Genomic DNA, 18,922 nt, shown 5'->3' with positions numbered 1-18,922 from the left:
CACTCATTCACTCACTTTCAGTCCTGGGCCCCGTTCCTCAAAGCGATCGTACTTTCGTAAGTCTATGTTAAAGTATGGGAGTTACGACTGTCGTAGCGCTACGATTTGAGGAACGGGGCCCAGGGGACTTACATTTAAGGCAATTCAGTAAAAAAGTAATATTCGACCTAAGAACTGGCGGTGTGTGAGTAATCTAGTAACTACAATCAATATTCAAAGTGGGATACAAATAAGTCAATGACTCTGACCACCCGATCCATATAAGCGCCTTCCGACCAGCACAGGCTGCTTCAGCCTGTAGTGTAGCATAGTCACCATTAGGATGGGAATTTACTTGTTATTCGTGATGTTTAATATTAACCCCGACTCTAGATCTTCTGATAAACTGTTCAACCTTTATGATTGGGAGGCTTCAGGTGTCTGTGATTGACATTGGACGCCTCTCAAATGATATTGAGGAGGGAGTGACTACAGATTTGCCCGATTAGGTATTATACATATTACAGATACCAATAGCAGGATTAGATCAGCTAGCTCTACTTTGTTAACCTTTTTTTGTTGCGAAGTGTATTTTTTTTTCAATAATATATGCCATCAGTATGTGACTCTCTTACGTTTCCGAGAGCAACTGATCGGTCTTGATCCTGTGTGTCATTACACACACAATGAAAAGACAACGAACGATGCAAATTACAGATAAATATCGTTTCTCGCAACTCTATTTTCCAAATCAATAGTGTCGTGTGAAAAACTGTACCTGAATCAACATTGGTTCGATCGCCATCCCATAATGTAACCTTACCTGAAACGTCCATTGGAGTGAAAATATCCTAAGCTGCAGATCCAGACCCCTCACCTCCCCCGAAACATTTTCTCCGAGGAGACTTGGACTTGGGGGATAATTTGTTTGTGTGCGCGCTCACACACACTTCTCCAAAAGCCCTGCTATAGTGTTGGGATGTGCTCTGGCCAAAGTCGATTTGCCTTGCCACTGATGCTTACTAGCCTCAAGTCGACCAATACATTGTTATCGAGTGTTCGCATGACGAATGTATCTTTTCCAAAATGCATTTGCTTTATTGTATGGCTTGTGCAAACAATATGTAAAATAGGTTTTACTTACGAAAGACGTTGCAAATTCTATGAAAAGCACGGGCAACAGTTTACCCCATACACGCATATCAAATACAATTTGAAGGAATTCATAATACGAAAAGGTCCTTGATATTGATTCTTTCACAATGAAAACGTTTTGCTACACTTTTGTACTGACAAGGAATGTGCAGAGTTCTTCGCGCATATCTAAAGATGACTTGGCCCATCGTTTTCAAGCGCACGTACAATATCTGGGAAGCAGGGTAACAAGATCTCCCTTAAGTTATTCTTCAAATTCTTCATAGATGTATAGGCATTCCATCCTTGGTAAATACTTTACATATTTTATAAATAAATATAAATTATGAATATTCAAAACCAGTTTGAGCAATTTGGCAAGGCGTGTTTCAGATTCAATGAGTGACTGCGTGAGTGAGTTCAGTTCTACGCCGCACTCAGCAATATTCCAGCAATTTCCAGGTCTGTAAATAATTGCGTCTGGACCAGACAATCCAGTGAGCAACACCATAAGCATCAATCTACGCAATTGGGATTCGATGACATGTGTCCAGCAAGTCAGCGAGTCTGACCACCCGATCCCGTTAGTCGCCTCTTACCAGATTCGCTGAACTACAAGCCACAAGCCACATGATAAAAAGTTAGCGTCATCGCTAATATACATGAATATACATTACAAACGTTATCAATGATTGCATAACTTTAGCGGGTGAGTATACTCTGCATCATGAATTATTATTAATATTATGTTGCTGTCTTGTTTACGAACATCTAAATGAATGTGAACATCATTCATTTGGAATGAGGACGTGTAGGACATTACCAAATTTCACACTTCTGGGACTGGTTTAACTAGCGTCATATGTTCTCTGCTATTTTGCAGGTGAAACGCTCACGAAAACCTGGCATTATCACTAGTGATTCATCAACAAATGGTTGGAATTGTCCACACTTATCTGCTTTAAGTAGACTATAATAGATGAATGCAGCAAGGAGGGTTTGGGTGATCCTTTACAGTCAGCAGCCTGCTGCATTACCCAGACTGAGGTACGCCTGAGGGCAAGTTCGGGCATATTCTCTAACGGAGGAGGCAAAACGAAAGGAGGAACAGCGCAGGCTGTGAATACACATTGCAGACAAATCTCATTTCTCGCAACTCCATTTTCCAATTCAATAGTGTTGTGTGAAAAATTGCATTTCTAACAAGAAAATTAATCAACAGTGGTTCAATCTCCTTCGCACAATTTATATACTTATCTGAAACGTGCATCATATTGAAAATATCCTAAGCCAGCTGCAGTTATCTCCCTTACACAAGCTCCCTGACCCGAAACAAGAAAGTGTGTTACTTTCACACTGTGTTTCTCCCACAGTGTGGACGAACGTTGTGGCTTCAAGGGTAAGGACCTTAGTTATTGGCATTTGCATACCACAATTGACCAGTGTTAGAGTGAATTTATGCTTCAAGATTGCTCTGACAACCGATAATGCCCAGTGTAAAAACTCAAACGACATGCTTGAACGAACGCATCGCTTATTTCAGCCGGCCTTGACCACAATCCGACCCTAACCACTTTCCCATGTGTTATGGCAAATTCTGTTCTATTACTTTGTATACGAAAACACAGTATGGCTAAGACAGAAGAGGATTTGCCTAATGAAAAAAATATTCAAACTATGAAGACCTCTTCTCCATATAAAACAGATGAAAATAGAGTTAATGGATTACCTCCCTTCCCAATAATGATCATAAGATGAGGTGCGACTTAGCTAGTAAGTGAGGAGTGAGTATTGTTTTCACGCCGTTTTAGAATTATCCTAGCAATGTCACGGCGGAGGGCACCACAAAAGGACTTGACACAATATACCCATCCAGGAAATCGAACCCGAGTCTTTGGCATGATAATAATGCTTGAACCACTTGGCTATCCCACTGCCCAAGAATTTTCTAAATTTGTCCATATGCTAAACGAGTGATTTACAATGTCTCTTAGGTCTTGTCCCATCTGGAACTGATGAAACATGAAATAGTTACTATCAGGTACCGAGAAGTATAATTCGGTCTGGGAATTTGTAGAACCCTCAACGGATTATATGTGTGTTTAATTAACTCGAATGTGGGACAGGCAAACCAGTGGTTGATATTATGGACGCAGGCATTACTGTGCCATCCATGTAGTAGCCTCGTTCTCAAACCTTCGTTCAACGGGAAGAGAAGCTAAATGCAGAAACAGTATACAGTGAGTGGGTGAGTGAGTGAGTTTAGTTTTACGCCGCTTTTATGAATACTTTAGCAATATCACGGCGGGGGACACCAGAAATGGGCTTCACACATTGTGCCAATGTGGGGAATCGAACCCGGGTCTTCGGCGTGACGAGTGGACGCCTTATCCACTAGGCTACCCCACCGCCCCAAACAGTATACAGAGACATCTGTAAAGAACCTTGTTCTGTAAAACCGATTAGTTATCGGTCTTTGTTGTAAAAAACACCAACAATGAAACACACAATTTGTCAAATGATCACTAAAGTTATTGCGTGTCATGATATAAAACACTGGTTTGCTTGGCGCAGAGTAACGTATTGAAAGATCGTTTTGATATTCCTGGCATATTTCGTACTCTCTATACGCATGTTTGCAACTATGTCCACTGAAGTCAAAGAATCCATTTGTCCTGGGACAACGCTACATATGTATAACCAGCTGGTTTGTCTCCTACATTATACAGGCAGAGAAAACAAGCATGTCAGGACGGCGCACATCTAGCAGGCTGAAGGCCCTCACAAGGTCCTCGTTGAAGTCCACAGAAAAGTCCACGGAAAAGTTCCCGGCAAAACCGACTCCATACTCGCGCCCGAGGAGGAAATGCGAATCAAAAGGTATATTTGACTACAAAAGGTCAAACCTGTCATATCATATCATATCATATCATAACATATATCAGTTATACAAAGGGTCAAACCTGCCATATCATATCATATCATATCATAACATATATCAGATATACAAAGGGTCAAACCTGCCATATCATATCATATCATATCATATCATAACATATCCCATATGTTTTGTCTCCGTGCCTGGAATATAGAAACTATATGATTATTAAACATTCCTCTGGTCCCAACCCTGCAGCAGTTGAAAAAGAAATATTTTGATCAGGTTTACAACATTCAAGGTCTTATGACACTTTGATATATTTTGTGGTGGACATGTAGAGGACATATATATTTGACGCCTCAGTGACAAAAATGATGTCCGATGCAATTCCCTATTTTGAGCTGCCACACTGTGCCAATGCTTATTCGGTTAACATTTGACTTGTATAGTTGCCCCTGACGCCGCCATGATGGGTAGTATACGCTCACCTTTTCGCGGACACGCCTCATTATAATTTTCGTAGTTATATATACACACAAGCTCATGATGCCGACAGAACCGTGATTTTGTCAGAGATTGCGAACGATTATGGAAAGTGGTCTGTACTTTTTATTCAAAAGACGAAAGAGTCAAGTCTCTAGTCAGTGTATTTCCACAGTTCAAAACTTTAAGAAGATTTCAGGTACAAAGTTTCGAACAATTAACCATGACAAAGTGTCTTTGATCCAAAGACACTTTATGGACGTCAAGCCGCGAAGATCCGTATTAGAACTGGTCTTCAGCAACCCATACTTTACATAAAAGGCCACTAACGGATCGGGTGATCAGAATTCTTGATACATGTCATTGTATCCCATTTGCTTAGATCGATGCCCATGGTAACAGTAACGGGATTGTCTGGTCCTGACTCGATGACAATACCGGAAATACGGGATAGAGTTGGTCCGCAGCAACCTACGCTCGTCGCATTAATGATTCGCGTGGTCAGACTCGATGAATTGTTAGGATCATTGCTGGCATTGTGAATAACTGGATTGTCTGGTGCAGACTCTATTATTTTCAAATGTCACTATTATTTACTATTGAGTTTTTACGTTAAACATTGAACACTTTAACCCTACAAAGAGCTGCAGGAACAGACCGATGCGTGATTTGTAGCACACGTATCTTCAATACCCCGGGCCTTCCCCAAATGTAAGTTACCACGCCATGATATAACTATAGTACTCTAAGTGGAATGAATGATCATTTACTTACTCACCTACAGATCCTAAAGGAAAGGCCAATAAGAAACCTACTGACACAAAGCATCAGAAGACCTCGAACTCGACGGAACGTAAACCGCCTAGCAAAAAGTCACGTGATAAACCCCCCAATCAACCAATCATTGCGCCAGGAAGATCGGAACTAGTAGAAATTATTGAAAATACTCCAGGGTGCCGATCCGGTAGCAAGATAACCATGGATGTCTTGGTGATGACACTCGAGGGGGCTACTGTTATACTGACGTCTGACCAAGAGAACAAGTCTGTGAACGCTTTGTACAGGGAAGCGGGCGAGGAGAGGACGAGTACACTCCCCATGAAACAATTTGCAACGAACTTCACTATCATCGAGGACAACCTGGTGGCTGCTGGTATGTACCAACAATCAGTACACGTGGGAAAAAAGTATCACAACACCTATCACTTTCAGACCCCCACCCCCAACACCACTTTAGTCGTAAATTCGTGTCATATTTGGGGCTGTGGGGTAGCCTAGTGGTTAAAGCGTGGGCTCGTCACGCCGAAGACCCGGGTTCGAATCCCCACATGGGTACAATGTGTGAAGCCCATTTCTGGTGTCCCTGCCGTGATGTTGCTGGAATATTGCTAAAAGCGGCGTAAAACCAAACTCAGTCAGTCAGTCAGTCATGTCATATTTATGCTTGTATGTATGATTAAGTGGACTCTTCCGGTGCACCATACATTACCATGAACTAAAGGCGGGTATCTCGTGCGAAAACCCTTCCCACCATTAAACAAATATTAAGTTTCAGTAAACTGTTCCTATAGTTTGGAAAATCAATTGATTTGGTTGTTGATTAGCAAAAATGGGGTCTCCTCAACTGCTCAAAAATGGCAAGATACTTGAATGTGGAATGCTGTCATCTCAAGAGAGCTAGCGCTATTGGGAGTGATGTTGGTTGTCCTCAGCAAGCTGATGTTCAGGTCGACCACGAGTGAAAACCCCGAGGGAGAATACTTCATCCGTGCATGTCAAGTGGCGTAGTAATACTGCGGCTTCCACTTCGTCGTATGTCCAATAGACGTCCTTTCTGTAAGTAGACGTCCTTTGTTAATCCCAGAGCACAAGGCAGCACATCTAGCTTGGTGACAAGTGCGACGTCACGTGGATTTGAAATCATGGGGAAAGGCTGATGTTCATATTTTTTATTGTGCTCTGTTATTGATACTGTCGTGATTTCTTGACAGAAGTTTGAAAATGATCGCGCATGTTAAGGTGGTACGACCATACTTATAAGCACTCCAAAATGTGTCACATGTTTGTCATGTTTGGTTCTGTGAATAGGCTACACTTTTCCGTTCTTTTGTGCGTTTAGATTTTACCATCTAATTATTCCTTGAAGGTCAATTTGTTCATCTAGGCCAGATAATTAGTTAATCTGAGGTTTGGTAAAGTTCCATTGCTATCATGATGGTTAACATATAGATATCATGAAAGATATGGGGTGTTGCAAGACTTTTTTTCCCTGTGTATATATTCACTTATAATGAGGTTTGGAGACGTTTCGGTTTATGGTAACATACTGAAACCATCAAACATGCCAGATGTTGCGATACTCTTTTCCATGTGTATTAAGTCACTTATAATGGGGACCGCCTCCGTGGTGTAGTGGTTAGAGCGTCCGCCCGGAGAGCGAAAAGTCGCGGGTTCGATCCCCGACCGCGTCATACCAAAAGACGTTAAAATATGGTACTTGTTGGTCCCTGCCTGGCGCTCGGCAGTAATGGGTACAACAAGGACTGGTCGGCTCGGAGTCAGTATAATGTGTCTGAGTTGGGTATTCATGCTTCACTGCGGCATGGCATCTCAGTGGGCTAGCACTATAAAACCAGCTTAAGTCTGGGCTAGTACAAGCAGCCGCACCTACACATACACACGCATGCAAGTCGTCATATGAGCGAAATATTCTCGAGCACGACGTTAAACCCAATTTCACCTCACCTCACTTATAATGGGCCAGATACTTCACAACAATCATTAAGCAAACAGACCATGGTATATATACCGTTTCTGCGAATGTAAGATTAAATGCATCGTGGTATCATACCTGCCACACGATCAGTCGGGATCCGTTTCACATAGCGATCTTAGCGCTAAGTCCGTGTTTATGTATGGAGGTTACGATCATCTAAGCGCTGCGATCGCTTTGTGGAACGAACGAGATACTGTTGAGGAAGCAAGCAAAGCGCTGTTCAGTCGACAATCGATAAGAAAGCTTAGGGAAACTCAGCCCTGTCTCACTGATTCTGATCCATGGAATTGTCAGCGACATGTGTGTGGTATCTATCACGCTTCACGTGTGTCATTTAGAGCTTTTCTTCCGCATACAAAAAATATATAAAACTGCAGTAAAATGAAAACTGCAGTAAAATGAAAATTACTACACATGATCCAATACTGGAACACTACGTTTCAAATTGTAAATTTTTGTTTTCAGGTGTGTGGTGCCATTTCAAAATAGTATTTTTCAAAGTATTCCCAGATCTGGATCTACAGCGCACTATTGACACAAAAACACGATACAGCTCTATTGCATTCCTGTCTCCAGGAACATTGGTTGGAAGTCATGTCCTGGGAAATTGTGGAGTGGATGTAATTGATATGACTGGGAATATTCTCAGGACATTTGACAGAAGCCACCTAAACGAACCGTACAGCGTGTGCACCTACAACGGCAACTGTATAGTGGGAGATTTAAAGCATCACGCGATAACGTGTTTCAACGAAATGGGGAATCTGCTGTTTAAGTTCAAACCTAGAGTCGACAAGAAGTTTATAGGACTGTTGACAGTGAGGGCTCACGGGGGCTACATCTATGCTTCTGATAGAGAGGGCCACAGAGTAGTTCAGCTGACTGTAGATGGGAAGTTTGTGAGAGATGTCCTCACCAGAGACGATGGTATCGAGGAGCCACAAGGTATCTGTATCACTGATGACAACATTCTCTATGTCTCAGTGCTCAAAAGCTACATCAGAGTGTATCGTATTGGATAATTTTGTGCTTGCTTATTTTACCTTTACAAGATACACAATTTACCCATTGAAAAACAAAGCAGCATGCGGGTTAATCGCATTGGATGACATTGTGCTCGCATATGTGCACCTTTACTAGGTACCGGTTGAGATACACACCAACATTCAGATGTATCTTATGGGATAACGCTGTACATGTACAAATACACTTTCACAAGATACCCATTGAGATGCACGGCAACACCTTGGTGTGCATGCATGCTTGTTGGAAGATATTGTCAACACGCACCATGTATATATCATTTACACGGAATGAACTATTTTGTCCATAGTAACTTTACCCTTGAAACCTTTATCCCTGTGCCTCGCCAAGTCAGTCTGAATATTAGATCGGCCTGAATAACAGATAAACATGTGCAAGTATGAACGACAGTCAGTGACACTATTGTTATTTGTATATTTGTTTTGTCCAATTTGCATTATGTGCCCTTACGTTTAGCAGTACCTGCATGTTTATGTGTTTTTTAAACATGTACCATACCTTCACGAAAGTAACATATACCTTTTGTTGTACAGGTATGAAAATAGATCGCGTCAATCTATTTGATACCAATGGTGGACAATGATTAATTAAAGTACTTATAGAACTTTCATGAATCAGTCTTTGATAAGCATAGGCAGTTAGTATATGCCGTGTTGATTGTATGCTCTCCGTTCGTCAGTATATCTCCTTGATGAGCCAAGGCTTTAAACATTAACTGTAACTGACCAATTACGGTCTCCTTTATTAACTCAGAGCTTGTTATATTCCCGCGTGGGTTGGTGTCATGTACAGGGCTACCACTGTGCTTGGATTCGAATACGAGTATATTATTACTCTGCCACATGACAATAGCATGTCACCAGCCGCAAGGAACACTTGTCGCATTTAGATATACTGATGTCAATTTGTGCGATTTTGTGTCCGTGCGTGCATACGTGCGTGCGTGCATGCATGCATGCATGCGTGCGTGCATGTGTGTGTGTGACATGCATGTGTGTGAATATCACTGTGTCTTTATATATGTCTGCGTCTATATATATTTGTGTTGTATATTGGTGTGCGTGCATTTAGATATGCTGATGTCAATTTGTGTGTGATTTTATGTGCTTGCGTGCTTGTGTTAATATAAATGTGTCTTTATATATGTCTGCGTCTTTATATATTTGTGTGCGTGCATTTAGATATACTGATGTCAGTTTGTATGGGTTTTTGTGCAGGCATGCGTGCATGTGTGTGTGACATGCATATGTGTGACTATGACTGTGTGTGAATATGACTGTGTCTTTGTATATGTGTGCGTCTTTATATATGGTGTGCGTGCATTTTCACTGAGCTGTCAAGTTGTGTGATTTTATGTGCGTGCGTGCGTGAAGGCGTGCGTGCATGTGTGTGTGTGACATGCATGTGTGTTAACATGACTGTGTCTTAATATATGTCTGCGTCTTTATGTATTCGTTTGCGTGCATTTAGATATACTGAGGTCAATTTGTGTGATTTTATGTACATGCGATTGAGTGCGTGCGTGCGTGCATGTGTGTGACATGCATGTGTGTGAATATGACTGTGTCTTTATATATGGGGTCTGCTGTCTTGATATATCTGTGTGCGTGCATGTGTGATTATGCATGTGCTTCATATACACCACCCCACCCCATCGCCATATACCCCACACAACACAATGCTACATCCTCATTAACTGCAAATTATGTCTCACTACCACTATCACTATATTTCTCCGTAACTGTGTCAGGTTGTCATAACAACCCTGGAGGACTCTCCATACATGAGAAATGTGGGAAATTCAGTGACTTTTGTGACCCTGCCCTACATACACAGTTTACAGTGGCAGACAAACATACTACTTCCGGTAGCAGTTGTATATGATCATGTTTATGTCCGGTGCTTCTGACCTCATCTACCAGATACAGATGTTATGGGAACTGTGTCTTGTTTACCAACACTGGGTCGAGGATGAACCCACGTTACAAGACATCCTATCATTCTATCTGCATTGACCCGTGAAGAATAGGTCTTCAGCAACCCATGCTTGCCACAAAAGGCGACTATGCTTGTCGTAAGAGGCGACTAACGGGATCGGGTGGTCAGGCTCGCTGACTTGGTTGACACATGGCATCGGTTCCCAATTGCGCAGATCGATGCTCATGCTGTTGATCACTGGATTGTCTGGTCCAGACTCGATTATTTACAGACCGTCGCCATATAGCTGGAATATTGCTGAGTGCGGCGTAAAACTAAACTCACTCACTCACTCTATCTGCATTATTGTTACCCCGGATATATTCGCTACCACGTGTGTGTTTACGTCCCAGTTTGAATTGAAGGACGCTGAATCAGTCACCCAATCAAATAACTCTCATGAGCGAGGCAAATTTTGTTTGTTATTTACTTTTGTTGTTGTTGTTGTACTCGTCTACATGACGGAGGTGTGTACAAAGTAGAATCTGCACCAGTCAATCCAGTGATTGACGTCATGAGCGTCTATCTGCGCAACTTGGACACGATGACGTGCATCAGCCGATCCCGTTAGTCACCTCTGGCGGAAACGATGGGTTGCTGAAGACAAATTGTAACCCGCCTGGAAGATTTTCCTAGTAAGAGGATTGAGAGCCGAGGACGATACGCCAGTGATGTTTTACCATATCTGACAAAATGATAGCCTACAAAATCACGTTTACTTATCGTAGTTGTGGCAATGTGTCAAATAATGAAGATCGTATAGATGTTGAAGGAAATGGGGAACGAACGTTCAGAACAGGCCTGAAGTAGGATCGGATGTAGCCCTTACTATTTGTTTTTAGAAATATGTTTTATGCTTTCCAGATCGACATACAAATAAACTGACGTACAAAAGAAAGTACACACCTGGTGTTTTGCTATTATTTGAAAAGTGTTGTGATTTTGACTGGCAACTTCGCAATTGGGCACGATATCTGTGGTGTTTTGACAACATATTAGGAATGTCTGTGACTTACATATCACTGTAAAAACTTTTCAAAACATTTACGTCGCTGTTTGGAAAGTAATCCAAAAGCACCAGGTGTGTACTTTCTTTTGTGCGTCAGTTTTCAATGATGCGAGCATTACTGAAGCGCCTGAAATATCTAAAGGAGATGTCTCAAGACACCAGGGGAGCTAACTGATGACACTCTCGTTGTATCACTCATTTTGAAGCAATGAGCCCACAAAATGAAATGATACACTTCATGCCACAAAAAAACAAGTCGGGTATAACTAGGAAATATCTTACAATTGGCTCAAATGTAAGCGATATTAGTTTTTAGCATGAGATTAATAGCTGAATAATAATAATTAAGAAACTGAAACTAGTTATGACGGAACCCAGACCACATTAATCCCGATAGTCAAGTTGATGCAGACGTTTCCAACGATCTTAACGGTGAGATTGGAAAGTTCCATGTAGACTATGTTCCATTAGTATTGCGTAATACCACCATAGTTTGCTAACACTGCTTTGTAAAAGTGACAAGAACAAATGGTGTCCCGAAAATGATGTTACGTTCCTTGAAAGTGTTACAATCAAGAGTGACAACCTATGCATGTGTCGGATGTGTCTTGACAGTCGGATGTGTCTTGACATGACCGTTTCAAGACATAAATAGGACGTTCATCATCAACATTCATCTTTGGTTTAATACTTGGAATTTACCAACATATATCATGACTCACTACTGTTTTTAAAGGTTGTAGAGAGTGAGTGAGTATGGTTTTACGCCGCTTTTAGCAATTGGAATTTACCAACATATATCATGACTCACTACTGTTTTTAATGGTTGTAGAGCTGTTGTATGATAAATATGTAAGCTTGCATCGAAGTTCTCTGCGACTATTTACCACCGGGAAGAGGAAACATATAAGCTATCCTATGCTGCAGACACAGCGACAGAAGCACATCTGCATCGCCTTACAGACAAAATACCCATCCTGTTTTTTCTTGAAGGTGATACCTCTTGCATTGTGTTAGACCAGAGACTTACATTTAAGACCAATCAGTAAAACACCCATACTATAACACTCCTCAAAGGAGGGGTGCATTCTTGTTTGTTGTTAGGGCCTCACAATATTAGTAAACAATCACGACCATCGATCCTGAACAGTTAGATGCAGTCAATTAAGTCAACGACCCTGATCACCCGAACTGTGTTCGCCTTCCGGGCTGCTTTAGGCTATCCCCGAGAAGCTAAATATTCACTCACTCACTTACTTACTTTGGTCTGTTCTTTAGCATACTCACCATAGGGACGGGAATTTAATTGTTGATCGTGATGTTTAATGATAACCCCGAGCCTAGATCTGATAAAACTGGTTAGCCTTGTTGATTTGAAGGCTTCAGGGGTCTATGATTCACATTGACGTCACTGGGGCAACTGATCTTGATGTCGTGACTTGCAACGCCTCTCAGATGACAAGGAGGAGGGAGTGAGTGAGTGTGTTAAAATTTTACATCCCATCGGCAATATTACAGCCATATAGCGATGAAAACAATGTAATCAATTTAAAATATCTGTCGACAAAGGACAGTAAAACCAACTAGACTATCACAGATATATATAATTAAAACTAGTAATTAAATCTAAAATACTATAGAGGACAATACAATATAAAAACAGGCTATAGATCAGCTGAAGGTAGATCACCATACTAGGGACCATGGGGACTTACAGGAGGAGGGAAGGACTTCATCTTTGCCCGATTGTGTACTCTTTCTCTAACAGATGTCCATAGCAGGATAAGATTGAAGCGAAGTATAGAAAGTTGAATCATGTAATTTTTTAAAAACACCATCTGTTTCGAAATATAAACCGGTGTTTTACGAAACAGTTACAAGCATTGTTAGGTTTGTGTCCCGTGTGATGCAAAAATAGTTTATAAAATAAAATAAACAGGAAACCCGTGATATGAGTCCCCATCGCGGCGCCAAAACTTTGTCACTATGGCATCAGCAGCACAAGATGAGGTCAACTTGTGATGGACAGTGTGAGAGTGATGACTCCCATAACATTATTTACACATTGTAAAGTGATATCTAGTTAAGGTTCTTTTTGTGATAAATTCACATGATTTTCTATACATCATGTATACTCCCCCAGATATGAAAGGTGTATGACACCTATGCAAAGGCATTTACAAGGTTTGATCAGGGCGAGGTGTGAGGTGTGTGAAAGAGCATTCATCGAAAGTAAAGGGAGAAATATTAGGATGTGCCGGTCAAAATTTTAAGTATGGCAGAACCAGGAAGTCTGCGAATGATTCCGAGACAAAGCCACACCGTTATTCTCCAAGAACTGCCGAATATATTCCTGTGGCCTTGGTTGGACCTCGAACATGTCACAGATGCTCACTGGATTGAGATCCCGTGACCTTTGTGGCCACGGCTTTACATTTACGTTCTGGGTATCAGAACAAATTGATTCTATTTAGGGATTAGCATTGTCGTGCTGAAAAATGGACAACCTGTTTGCAGAGTGAGACAAAAAATAAGGATAACCCTAATCAAATAGGTCACCACGTTCTGATACTTCTCTGACTAGGTCAACCTGAACGCCAACATCCGGTTTAATGCTCGTTTCGTCGCCGATATACATGAATCCTCCTGTCTATTCTATAAATTAGGATAAATTAGAACAAAACGTTGGTCCTTCTTGCTTCCATTTAAGTACAGCGTAAACAGTTACGAACATAATTATATTGGTCGTTTTAAAGGAATATTGCAGCGAGTGTCCTGTGATCGTGAAATACCCTTGTGTAGCGACCATAGACTGTTGTGGTGATGCGAGATCTCCCTGATCGTAGAGTCTCAATATTGGTGCCACATTGGCAAAGTCAGAATCTCGTGCTCCGGGAAAAGTCGAATTTTCTTGCCACTGATGTTTATGCTCACTAGCCTATAGTCGACCAAGAGCCTCACCTCACGTATTGGTATCGAGTGTTCGCATGACGAATGTATTTTTCTCAACATTCACTTGGTTTAAAGAACGATATGTTTGCTTAAGAAACTAGTAGCAAGTCCATTCACAAGCACGTGCAACACTTTACCTCACAACCCAACAAGAAACGAAACAAAATAAAAAATATGAATAATATAAAAGTATAAAAGGTAGTCAATTTTTAATACACTTTGTACTGACAAAGAATATGCAGGGTTCTTCGCGCATATCTAAAGTTGATTTGGGCCATCTTTTTTAAGCGCACGTACAATATCTCCAGGGTCTTCCTGACAAGCAGCAGGGGAACAAGCTCTCCCTCCAATTATTCTACACATACTTTGAAGAAATACCGACAGTCCATGAGTCGTAAATATTCCATACATCGTCACCAAGCATGCTAAATATACAGAACTACTTTGAGCAAGTTGGCAATGTGTGTTTCAGATTCAGTGAACCACGAGCCATAAGCAACATGAAAAAATATTTTCGTCATCGCCGTAGACTCTTCAGGTGGCAATGAAATAGCTAGTACTGCTATGAATATCTGGACTGTGAAGTGAACAATATGCCAGCAATACTAAGGCATGTGCTGTAGAAATTGTTCAGTACCATACACGTGAGCGTATTTGATAAGCTATCAGGTGTTGCATTAACTTTAGCTGATGAGAATAGTCTGTACTAGTGGTGGTCCGATTAATTGAAATAATCGAAGATTGGTCGCAGTGACTAAACGACCAAGCAATCGATCATGTTTTCTCATAATCGAACACAAACAATTCTGGAACACTTGTTTTCATTAACAATATTTTTCACAAGGTTGGTTTTGTCTGTTACATTTCGTAAGCACTACAAGCTCGTTTCAAGTCATGATTGAATTTATCTTAAAGACTCCAAGAAATTTATGTTCCTGACATACTAGTCATCCTTTAAAGATGTGAAATTTTGCCAAAACCCTAAAAGAACTACATGTTTTTTCCATATTTATATGTGCATTAATAAATTTCATTAATGACGCTAACCAATTTTGTTCGATGATTGATCGGTTGTAATAAACCAATAATCAATTATGAGATTTTTACCAATTCCCAACACTAGTCTGTACCATGAATTATTATCACCATGTTGCTATCGTGTTTGTTAACGTCTAAATGAATGTGAATATCATTCACTTGATAGTAAGACATGCAGGAAGGACATTACCATATTTTACGCTTCTGTAAACGGTTTTACTTGCACCATATGTTTTCGTCTATATTTTAGATGAAACGCTCAAGCTTCAGCGAATACCCGGCATTATCACTATTTGAAAGTAATTCATAATCAGAGGGTTGTGTACTTGGAAAACTATCTGCTCTAAGTACTAGATATTTATTGTGAATGTTGCCGCTTATCATTAATCAGAGCCTAAAATAGATGAATGCAGCAAAGAGGGTTTGGACGATCCCGCACAGTCAGGCAGTTTTCTCGCATCACCAGCTCAGGGAGTTGCCCCATTTACAAGCAGCCCAGAGAAATTACCCAGACTGAGGTACGTCTGAGGCTGTATAAGAATTTTCAAAAATGTCATGAGGCCCTCTGCTTATTCTGGGGCGTATTATGGATGGACGACGAAGCCGAAACCACAGGCATGGCACAGATGGTAATGAAAGGAAACGTCATCATGTCCCATATGATACTGCGTTTGTGCAAAAGCTGGGCATCCACTGACAGGTCGACAATGTTGTTATATTCATTACATAACCTACATTTAATTTACATTTTGATGCATAACCATATAGTGACCACTATACAATGACTGATTGGGATCAGCAAAGAATAAGCCTTCCGTTTCACTTTTCAGTGCAAGCAAAGGACGGGGTGTTCTTCCCCTCCACACACTACACATGGACCCGATGCAGCTGTCGTACAGGGAGCCTTCCCATGAAAAACTGTGTCGACTTGGTGTGGCACTCCGTTTGGCTGACACTCATTTTTGTACCGTCCAGCAGTACCGAACAAACCAGGTCAACATTGACACTGAGATTATGTCCAACATTCTAGACTTGTTTACGAAAGCTGTGGAAAGCCTTGTTTACATCATTAGCCTTGACATGCTTTATGAGTGAACAGCCTCCACCTTGAACAGATTAATTTATGATATTGTTACTTTTATTATTATTGAGTTTTTATAGTTTTCATTTCTGTGTGTTTATACTAAAATACAAAACTAGCACGACTGCAACCGTAATTAGTCTGTAACCTGGAATCGCAATACGACAGCTCCAAGATCGTTTCGTACATTTCACTTACCGATGGAATCAAGTTTCTTTTGGGTTAGATAACTGAGCACTTACTCGTTGTATAGTGAAATGTTCTTCCGCGGAAGTGGTGTGTCTTCACTCTCCTACTGACAAAGTCAAATGTATTTTGAACTTGGACTACTGTTACCCGGCTCGTTATGGGATAACAAGTTTGAATCCTTAAAATAGAATGTAGAATTTCTTAAAGTCAATGATCAGTCAGGGAGATGTTTCAACATTCATTGTGAGGTCAAGTGTGTTATTACATAACAGATATTCAAACAATAATCTAATATACACATTTTGATGGGGAATTAGCATCTCAAACGGTAGAGCTTGTATGAATAACAGTTATAATATTTCTTCTTTCAACCTAACATCAAATAATAATCATAATCGGGAATCAGTCATACAAATCATTTTAACACATATCACCTCAGCTGTCGTTATATAAAACATATATAAATGATAATTTCCATTGAACCAATATTTACATTGGTTCACTATCAGCATAATAATGATGTAAAGTACATCTAATGTGTCCATACATGAGTGCAATATAGGCACAACTAATCCATGACAGCTCATCTGGTTCACTTACATATTCAAATAACGACTGAGATATTATGCATGTCAATGTTTATGCAAATACAAATATATATTGCCACTTCCTATTCATAAACAATATATTTCAGTCATGACATTATCTGACATAATTCGTAGAATTGCACCAAAGAACTTACCTTAAAATAGAATGTAGAATTCCTTAAGTCAGTGATCAGTCAAGGAGATGTTTCAACATTTATTGTGAGGTCAAGTGTGTTGATAGGACATCACTGACCTCTTTTAATAGTCGAAAACATCACTGATCAATGTTGGAATTCTTTCCGATTGGCCGAAACATATCATAGGTCTTTTAATTTCGATTTCTGGTTGGTTGACATAGATGAGATATTTTTACTAATAGTTACTGATTGAACAAGCCGAAACGAGGTTTTGGAGGGGTAGTCACGTGACCGTGACAGGATGATTACATCAGCTTAATTACTGTTTGTTTTACAGCCGTTGTCTGGATGTCAGATTAGTTTTTATAGCTGACGTCAATGTTCCCATGTATTTGGGGATGAGTCTGTCCATTTGACTCTGTACATTTTTATGCCATTTCGCCAGCGGTACCGCATGATTTTCTCTACAGGATAAAGGGTGTCATCCTTGTTTGGATCAGGGTTTGAGGATGGCTGTGATCCTGTTTGTTGAGAAGAGGGTAAAGCTGTGTGGTTTTGGGTTGGAACCTGTGGAGGATTGTTGATCCTTGGTAGTGGTGCAGTTGGTTGCTGTACGATTGGATCTGGGTCTGGGTCTGGGTCTTGGGTGGGTGTGACGGTGATGCAAATGTTTGAGTCGATTTGCATGGACCAATGATTTGTGATCCTTAAGGGTCTGTCCATGAGTTTATAAGTATGATTTGGTTCTAGTTTAGTGATGTGCCATGGACCAACCCACTTTTGTGTCAGCTTTGGACTGTGACCTTTCTGCACCTTAGGGTTGTACAGTAGAACTGTGTCTCCAACCTGAAATGAGGGTTGTGCTGCTTGCTGGTCATGTCTTTCTTTGTATTGCTGCTGTGTAGCCTCTGTACTGTCTTGAGAGAGTTCCTTGACAGCTTTCAGCTTATCCATGATTTGTTGAAGGTGATGAGCAGTGTCCTTTGGAAGGTTGTCTTTTGGCAACAGGCTGGTATCAATAGGAAGGAGCATGTCACGACCAAAGAGAAGATAGTGAGGTGAAAATCCAGTACTTTGGCCTGGCATGCTCCAGAGTGACATCATGATGTATGGTATGAGAACATTCCAGTAATCTTGCTTCTGGTTGGTATAGGCTCTGAGTTCTTGCTCGATGACACTGCTGACAAATTCCATTCGTTTGTGGATGGTAGGAGGATGTGGTAACATGCTTGACTTTTAGCATCTCACAGAGTACATTAACAAACTTTAAATATATTGCCAATAACACATACTTATTTCCCTTTTCTGACTTTGGAAGAGGTCCAAGGATGCCGACGTGAAGTCTTTCAAAGGTATCCTCAATTGGCATTGGTACCATTGGGGCTGGTCTTAGATGCTTATGAGGCTTTGATCTTTGACATACTTCACATGTCTGGAGGTATTTGTTGATATCTTCATACATACCTGGCCAGTAGTATTTGCGCTGAATTGCTTGTAGCGTGGCATCTCGACCAAAATGGCATCCTCCTGCCTTTGAGTCATGATTGACTTCTAAAAGAGTGGGTCTGTCAACTTTGGGACTGCGAGCTGTGTGATGACCGGATGATGATTGGAATTGGATCCTCTTGTAGAAGTGGTAGAGAGTTCCATCTCTG

General features: G+C 40.8%; 1 protein-coding gene across 1 annotated transcript; it reads left to right on the top strand.

Annotated features, from left to right (window-relative positions):
- The first annotated feature begins 2,259 nt into the window (after positions 1-2,259).
- Positions 2,260-8,904, top strand: LOC124286301 (E3 ubiquitin-protein ligase TRIM56-like). Its single transcript, XM_046722659.1, has 4 exons — positions 2,260-2,512; positions 3,843-3,993; positions 5,262-5,630; positions 7,719-8,904. The coding sequence occupies exons 2-4, from the start codon at positions 3,858-3,860 to the stop codon at positions 8,273-8,275; spliced, it is 1,062 nt and encodes a 353-aa protein (XP_046578615.1). The 5' UTR covers positions 2,260-2,512; positions 3,843-3,857; the 3' UTR covers positions 8,276-8,904.
- Positions 8,905-18,922: the final 10,018 nt, after the last annotated feature.

Source organism: Haliotis rubra, unplaced genomic scaffold, assembly GCF_003918875.1.
Source record: "Haliotis rubra isolate DU_JTF1 unplaced genomic scaffold, ASM391887v1 Scf38, whole genome shotgun sequence".
Classification (NCBI taxonomy): domain Eukaryota; kingdom Metazoa; phylum Mollusca; class Gastropoda; order Lepetellida; family Haliotidae; genus Haliotis; species Haliotis rubra.
The sequence above is the reverse complement of the archived record's forward strand: the minus strand, read 5'-3'. Positions and strand labels throughout refer to the sequence as shown.

What these genes read in the sequence shown, in the direction of transcription:
- LOC124286301 (XM_046722659.1), top strand. Translation starts at nt 3,858, where the DNA reads ATGTCAGGACGGCGCACATCTAGCAGGCTGAAGGCCCTCACAAGGTCC. An exon ending in GAGGAAATGCGAATCAAAAG is followed by an intron (nt 3,994 to 5,261) that starts GTATATTTGACT and finishes ACTCACCTACAG; the next exon opens with ATCCTAAAGGAAAGGCCAAT. An exon ending in GGACAACCTGGTGGCTGCTG is followed by an intron (nt 5,631 to 7,718) that starts GTATGTACCAAC and finishes TTTTGTTTTCAG; the next exon opens with GTGTGTGGTGCCATTTCAAA.